The sequence below is a fragment of the Aquarana catesbeiana genome, linkage group LG02 (assembly GCF_042186555.1).
Source record: "Aquarana catesbeiana isolate 2022-GZ linkage group LG02, ASM4218655v1, whole genome shotgun sequence".
NCBI classification, from domain to species: domain Eukaryota; kingdom Metazoa; phylum Chordata; class Amphibia; order Anura; family Ranidae; genus Aquarana; species Aquarana catesbeiana.
Genome location: NC_133325.1, coordinates 101,518,474 through 101,526,302, shown reverse-complemented (window position 1 = coordinate 101,526,302; position 7,829 = coordinate 101,518,474). Strand labels below are relative to the sequence as shown.

Sequence of the window (7,829 nt, the reverse complement as noted above, 5' to 3'; positions counted from 1 at the left end):
TATTTAATTGTATTGTAACTGTACTGTCTGTCTTTATATTGTAAAGTGCTGAGCAAACTGTAAAGTGCTGTGCAAGCACAGAAATAAGTGGCCACACCCAGAAGAGGATATAATTACGGCATGCATGGAGAGAGAAAGCAGTGCTTGCCAAATGACAAAAAAGGCGTGGATATGCATTGCTTCTAAATGTTATATTTGGGAGTAAACAGTTTTTTTTTTTTTCAGATTTGTACAATGTACATAAATATCCAAACATTTATTAAATAAAAAAAACACTCACAATTTGGTGTAATTCAACCACATTTTATTGAGTATTTGTTTAAGAAACAGAGGTATACAGGCACACCCAATAGCTTTTTTAAATTTCTTTAAATAGAAACTAATATTCTAAAACAAATCTTTAGAAATGTGAAAGAAAATATTTTCTGTAAACTTTTCTTAAAGGAATGTAGTAGGAAAAAAGTTAACAACCACAAGCTCTGGTGTTCACCAACATTTATTTAAAAAAGAAAACAAAACAAAAAACTAGCTAGTGGTGTTTATATTACAAATCCTACCAAACTTAACCAGAAAGGCAGCAGATATTACTTTTAAAAATTCTGCCAAAAAGCATATGCTTTGTTTTTCACACTCTAAACCCAAAATTTAATTTAAATTAGTTTCAGTTCAAAGAAAAAAGACATAAGAATGTAAAGTAATCACTTCTTCCCTAGCATCCTTAGTTGCATTGCAACAACTGAGATAACATTTAAAAACAAAAAATAAAAATAAGCAATTGACTTTATCATTTTCTGAGTTACAAAAATTGGCATAATTTACAAATAAACCCATTTGAGTTAGTACCAGAAATAAGCACTGAAGATTGTGGTAAAAAAAAAAAAAATGAAAGCACCACACTATGTAAAGTGTTTTAAACACAGAATCCCTGAAGAAAATGGTTTGTTTGAACTCTAAGAAAACAGAGATTCAAGATTTGTGTAAGAAATGGTGGCTGTTCATAAAGTGGTATAGCTTTGTCTAGATTTTATTTTCAAATATTTGTATGTAGCACAAGATCACAACCGATTGTAGGTAATTGTAGAGGGTGGTATATTAGGAACTATTCATTATCTTTATACATTCAGGTTTTTTTTTGGTTCATGCTCAAAAAATACTCAACCCTTGAAAAAGAATGTTATACAAATATATTTGTGCAAGATGACAGACAATCCAAATGATCCTTATTCCAATGTAGTTTACTCCTTGACTTGTTCACACGCTGATCTTCTATAATTCTGATAACAGCAATCGGTGCTCATGAATTTATGACTTGTGACTTCTTCTCTGCTTTCTTCTCACTGGACCTGTTAAAGATTAACAAATAAAATAATTTCACAGTCAAATCTGCAAACACAGTCATACACATTACCAGTGTTAGAACCTATTGAAATAGTTGTTAGTACACAAGAATTGGATCTGATTTACTAATGTGGGAAGTAAGGCAAAATCAAATATAGTGGGCCTGTTTTCATTACAGACATTTGGAAGAGAAGCTCTAGGTGTTAATGATAGACTACTTGTGATCACAAAATTTCACTGATAATCACATCACATTTGTACATCAGACTACCATTTCTAAGAATTTTTTGAACATTTTTGAAGGTTTCCTATGAACCAGTCAGTTTGCTGCTTTCGTAAAGTAATTGGTATTTTCTGTCTGTTTCTGCTCTTCATCCGCTGTTGGAACAGTTCAGCATTTTTTGGAAGCTTGGTTAAAATTTTGTAAGCAATATAAATTTAGCAGATGGATGAGCATACTGTAATTCACACATTCAGTTCAATCAGCCATTTGCTTTAAAGTAAACATGTGGCCAGGCTATTTTCACATACTTACCGAAACAGTAAATAATCTTTTAAACCAGTTCTCTCTGATCTCTATAGCTACAGTCACTGTGGAGTAAGCAATCCTCAAAAATTACAACAGATACTCATCAGATTGCAGTAGATTTCTGAGCAGCTTACAGCACCTTCTTTTTATTTACCTTGGAAGGTTGGCAAACTGATGAATGAAAGGGAGGTGAGTTCAGATGTCATTGTCTCCGATGTAAAATTTCAGGATTCATTTATCCCAGCTACAGAGATCAATGAGGACTTGATTTAAAGTTCCCTAACTGCAATGAAGTATAGGTCAATATTTGAATGCCCATAACCTGCCTACATGTTCAGTTCAGTCTTTAAGGCTAGGTTCACATCTGTGAGAGTGGTTTCTACTGCAGGTTCACACCTGTTCCCGTAGCCACAACCACCTGCACAGAAAAGCACGCTGAATGCATGTGGGTGCCATTAATCCTAATGGCACGTTGCACGCTTTGGAAATCACACCCACACTGGCAACTGCACTGCACTTCTGGTTCCCATGTGGGCTGTGATTTCTAAAATGGTTCAGGGACCTTTTCTCTTCATTTGCAAATGTGTAAACCTAGCCAAAGTCTGTCCTTAGAGGGGTGTGCAGACTTTGACAGCTGTCAATGGCTGTCATCAATCCCCTTTTCATCTTTATAATGAACAAAGCTACCTGTAGGATCCAGTGTATACAGAGGAAGATCTGACAATCAGTAAACACAAAATTCAACTCTCTGCCACTTGACCACACATGTTAGGGATACTTTTCCTTTGAAAAAGCTTTGTCTTCTTTTAATTGGTTTCTATAATTTTGAAAACATTGGCTCTTCATAAGTGGATCAGATAAAACAATATTTAAACAAATATTACCAAGAAAATACTGGCATGCTGTTAGGGCAAAAGCAAAAGCATAGCATTAGTGAAGCTCTACCTTATGCTGCAAGGCCATGTGAGTGCAAATTAGCCTAAAACACAAAAGCAAAAGAGTTCAGTGGTTTAATTTTCCAGTATCAGTGTAAGATCACCTTTCGTTTTGAGTCATACACAATTATTCTTACATGTTAATTCTTAGTTAAATAAATTTAAGCACAACCAATGTTATGAAAGAGGCCAGCGATGTATGTCATTTTAATACAGTTAATATTTAGCTCTTATCTTCACCCCCAGTAGGACCTACGCATGTTCCAAGTTCTTTGATATGCATTCCTTCTTCTGTATCATGTGTTGATTATTAAAATGAATGTATCATATATCACTTATTAAAGTTACATTCAAATATCTCCTTTTGTCAAGAGGGTAAAACAGATTTTTACACTAAATGTTTCTAATTGGTTTAACATTTTTCCATGCATGAGATACACATGGGATACATAATCTTTCATAAAGGTGAACAAATTAAATTTTTCCTATTATCTAACATACTGCATGTATCTTCCAATGTGCAAAGTTCCCATCTAACTTGAACCTTAAACATATGGTTGATATTTTGGTAAGTAGCATTTGACCCCCTGGCTGGTCATCTGTAGGATAATTATTGTTTATCTCAAAACTTGTACTGTAGGTGTTATCATGTGCAAACATGTGCGTTTAAATAAATGCTTGTGCAAAGGAATACAATCATGCGCTTGAGTTCAACCTACAATGCATTTTTACTCAGCCACTATAAATAATTAATTCATTTTAAGTGTGGCTAAACTCTTATTCTCACTAGTTTGTAATGGTTGGTGTAATGACATGTTGCATTTATCAATGATATGCAGCAACCCATACTAACTAACTGGAAATCAGCTTTCAGTAGTTTGACTACAGTAATTTGATGGGCATGAACATCTCACTGGTTGCTTCATATTACAAGATACTGTAGCTTTTAAAACATTGTTATTGAATAAAGCTTACATTGGTTTTCAAGTAATGTTAAAATTCAGTGCATTCATGTAAAAAATATATTATGCACACACTCAGTATTTTTTTTTCAGTTAATTTGTCATAAATACTGAGCTGTTCAGCCACCCAAGTCACAGTCCAAGGACATGAAATATTACAGAACCCAAGAACATACAATTATATGGATTAAACAACTGTCAAGGTTTCAGGAACTGATGACTAATAGGAATGACTTTATTGACCAAGTCATTTAAATATTCCAGTGTATCTTTCCAAGTGGGCAGCACTTCAGAATGAATGTTATTTTCCTTTTCTTTTCTCTATGTATCTTTTTCTGCTAACAAAAGTGAGTCTCACATCATTATTCTTAATAGCTGCCTTCTGTTATCTCACTTTGCTGCATCCTGAATTATTAAATGGTATATCCATTATTTTTCTTTGTACATTTTTTAAAGACACATGATCAATAACAAGATGTGCTCAGCTGTTGTTTGAGTATTTAATTTAAAGATACTTTTTTACTTTGCAAGGATTTACTAAAATATAAGATGAACAGTGCATGTGACTTCTTTTTTTGTAAGGTCATGGCATTGAGGGAGATTTACTAAAACTGGTGCACTCAGAATCTGGTGCAGCTGTGCATGGTAACCAATAGGCTTCAAATTCCAGCGTGTTCATTTAAGCTTTTGCAATAAAACCTGAAAGCTGGTTGGGTTCTTTGCAGAGCTACACCAGATTTTACACTCTCCAGGTTTAGTAAATAACCCCATTGAGTCCTCCGATATCTATTTAACTGAATACACAGAGAGAGGGTAGCAGATGTAATTCTGGGTATAACGTTGGATAGATTAATGCAACTTCTCCAGAGTAATGCCACTATTTCACCATTAGTGTATGTTTTTACCCCATGCTAAAAATGAATTCCCAAGGCAGTTATCCACTGCGATGAGCCTGGGAGCAGTCACAAATTGTTAGCATTATCTATGCCACATAATATCAGTAAGGTAAGGCTAAGGTAAAAATTTAAGCGATTTCCCTATTGGTGCACATTGTTGCTTATTACTAGCAGTCAGAAAACTTTAGCAGCTACTAGTAATATCACGTTTGCCATTAGTAGATCAAATGTCAATTTCAGTGAAGTTCTGTCAAGACTGTTTTATCCTGGTGCAACAAACCAGGTTGGTAGAGAAGCTCGACAGACTTCCATGATCCAATCATGTGCAAGCCAAAATACTGTTTTTTATTTTCCTTGCATGTGATTGGGTATTATTTGCAAAGTCAAGCTCTACCACATTTAATAAGCTCTGGGGCAAGTGCCCTTGCAGAGTGTGATGCACAGTCTGTTTGCCTTTTGTAAATCAACTCCTCACACTAGTGGTCTCCAAACTGCGGCCCTTTGCTTGCATTTATCCAACCCTTGGGGCATTATTCCTCTTACTGACATCAGCGATGAAGCACGATTCCTTACACTGACACCAACAATGGAGCATAATTCCTTCCATTGACACCCATTGATGGAACTTTATTTTTCCCACTGATCTAAGTGATGGGACGCTATACCTCCTACTAATATCAAGGATAGGACACAATTCCATTCACTGACATTAGTTACAGAGAACAATTCCTTCCACAACAATGATGGGATACAATTAATATTTTTTTTTCCCACTGACCATCAACCCAGAGACATTTTTTACTACCACTGATGCTAACACATTTTCTAGTCCCACTGGTGTCAGCCTGGCACCCCCCCTATATTCTGAAGGACAGTAAACTGGCCCTTTGTTTAGAAAGCTTGGAGACCCCTGGTCTACACCATCAGTTCTAGACCTGGTTTAAGCAGCCTGCCCATATATTTAGGAATAATAGCAGCTCCTAACAGTTTTGGAAGGTATCTCTTCTGGATCACTGGGGTTTATTTACTAAAGACAAACAGACTGTTCACTCTTCAAGGGAAAAACAGACAACTCTCTGCTGACTTCTATCTCTCAATCATGTGCAAGAAAAAAATCTTTTTTTACTTTTCTGATGATACTTTTCATAAATGGGTATTTTTTCAAAGTGCATTTCTACATATTCATTAACCTTAGATAGAATTCCTCTGCAAAATGAGCAGCCAGGTTACCTTTTAGTAAATCAACCCCAATGCTACCAGTGTACTTTATGACACATAAAATCCCACCTTGCATTGGCTGTTCAGTGAGGTGTGGAACTATTGTTTATGTAGAAAATACAGTCTGCTTGCATTTCTAAAGCTCAGCCATCCCTTCATGATTTTGTTATATATAATATTTAAGCAGGTAATACCACCAAGCAAATCTTTACTGATTTAAGCTATATCAGATCTCTCGTGAAACATTTTAAACATGTTTTGGCTGGATTTCTGCAAGTCTTGCAGGCAATTATATACTTTTCATGCTGTCAGTGTTAATATGACCGATTAGAGCTTTGCAGATTATAATGACAACAATCATGTTAAAATGCTCAGAATTAGGAAAGCAGCAGTGTCAAGTTTCAGACAGCTCTTTACTACAAATAAGCTTCCTAAAACATTTACTGGCCTAAAAATTATTAAAACGCTGTATTCTATTTGCACATATTTTATCTATTTTGCATTAGCCATATACTTATACTTAAAAACACCTTAGGCTTCATGTACACGGGACGTTTTTATAACCTCTCCTGAATGATTTACCTTGACAGATAACAGGTAACCCACATTTAAAACGTCCGTCTTGCCGCATTTACATGCCGCATTTTGTCGCGTTTGCATTTAGAAGCATTTAAAAAAAAACACTTTTTTTTTAACAATAGCCAAAAATGAAAAAAGTCTGTAAACGAAAAGCGGCTAAATGTGAGTTACCGCGTTTAGCCGCGTTTGGAAGCGTTTGGTGCTTGAAATGCCTCTAAACTCAGCTTCTGAACCCATTTTTTGTGCTCCAAAAAATGCTTCTAAAATTAACTGCCTAGAAACTACTGTAAACGACCCTGTGTACATGTACTGATAACATAACAGAGGAGAGTTCAGGAGCAGTTGAAAAAAATGCCCAACTGCTCCTAAAAGTTCATGTAGCAGCAGCAGTGTACATGAGGCCTTAGATTAACAACAGAGTGACAGTTAAAATTAAAAAATGTTTAAATAACAGAAATAGAAAAGATGGTACTGAACTGGGAAGGAGAGAGTTGGTTCTCACAGTTCATGGTAAAATATGTATTTGCCTGGCTCTTTATATCAGAAAGCATTAGACATGTGCACACAGAAATATTTTGTTTTCGGAATTTCGGTTTCGTCCAAAAAATACATTTATTAAGTTACTCCCGAAATTCATTTTTATTTATTTCATTTTTGTTAAAAAATGCATTCGTACAAAATTCAGAATAAAATAAGGTTAAATCTGTCAATTGAAGGCTTATGGTGTCTGTTGGATGTTCTAAGAAGATTAGACGAAGCAGCTAAACTGTATGATGCCACAATCGTACATTTCCGGTCAAATGGGATTTAACACAATAAAGACAATAAACTGTAACAAATCAAAATGCAAAATACCTTGTATCCTTCTGACAGTCTGTACTTTTCTAACCTGAGGTTCTGGATAAAAGAAGAAGAGAAGAAATAATAAGATAACTGCACTTAGTGGAAAAGCAATATCATTATCTAAAAGGACTATAAAAAGCCCGATCAGTTTTCTGCAATAAGACTGCAAGATGTCTTCTGTTTTCTTACAGTTTTCTTACAAAACAAAGATCCGAGAATAAACACATGGCTATTTTCCTGTATTCACCAAGCAAATTGTTATCAATAACTTCTATCAAATTATTATAATTACTAGTTTTATAGGTATTATAAAATCATGATGCCACTATTTGATGGAATTTATTTATAGAATGGTCTTAAATGTCCACCCTTATCAATCTTCATGCTGATTAATGTCCCATTTGAAATATTACAACATTTTTTATAAATTCACATTTCTTTACAGTTCTTGAAATCGAACATTTTCCAATGCCAGAAGTTTGCATATAACAATTTTCTTTATGTATGTGCACTTACACAAACTGTTTCT

At 34.8% G+C, this 7,829-nt stretch overlaps 1 protein-coding gene across 6 annotated transcripts in view; it reads right to left on the bottom strand.

Moving 5' to 3' along the window:
• Nucleotides 1-282: 282 nt before the first annotated feature.
• The window catches only part of POSTN (periostin), an 83,052-nt gene continuing 75,505 nt past the window's right edge, over nucleotides 283-7,829 (bottom strand). For all 6 annotated transcript variants that reach the window (XM_073613288.1, XM_073613290.1, XM_073613291.1 and 3 more), the window contains 2 exons: nucleotides 7,313-7,354; nucleotides 283-1,343 (listed from right to left, as the gene is read on the bottom strand). In XM_073613288.1, coding sequence (XP_073469389.1) covers nucleotides 1,303-1,343; nucleotides 7,313-7,354 — 83 coding nt within the window. In that variant the 3' untranslated portion in view covers nucleotides 283-1,302. The remainder of the gene's footprint in view (nucleotides 1,344-7,312; nucleotides 7,355-7,829) is intronic.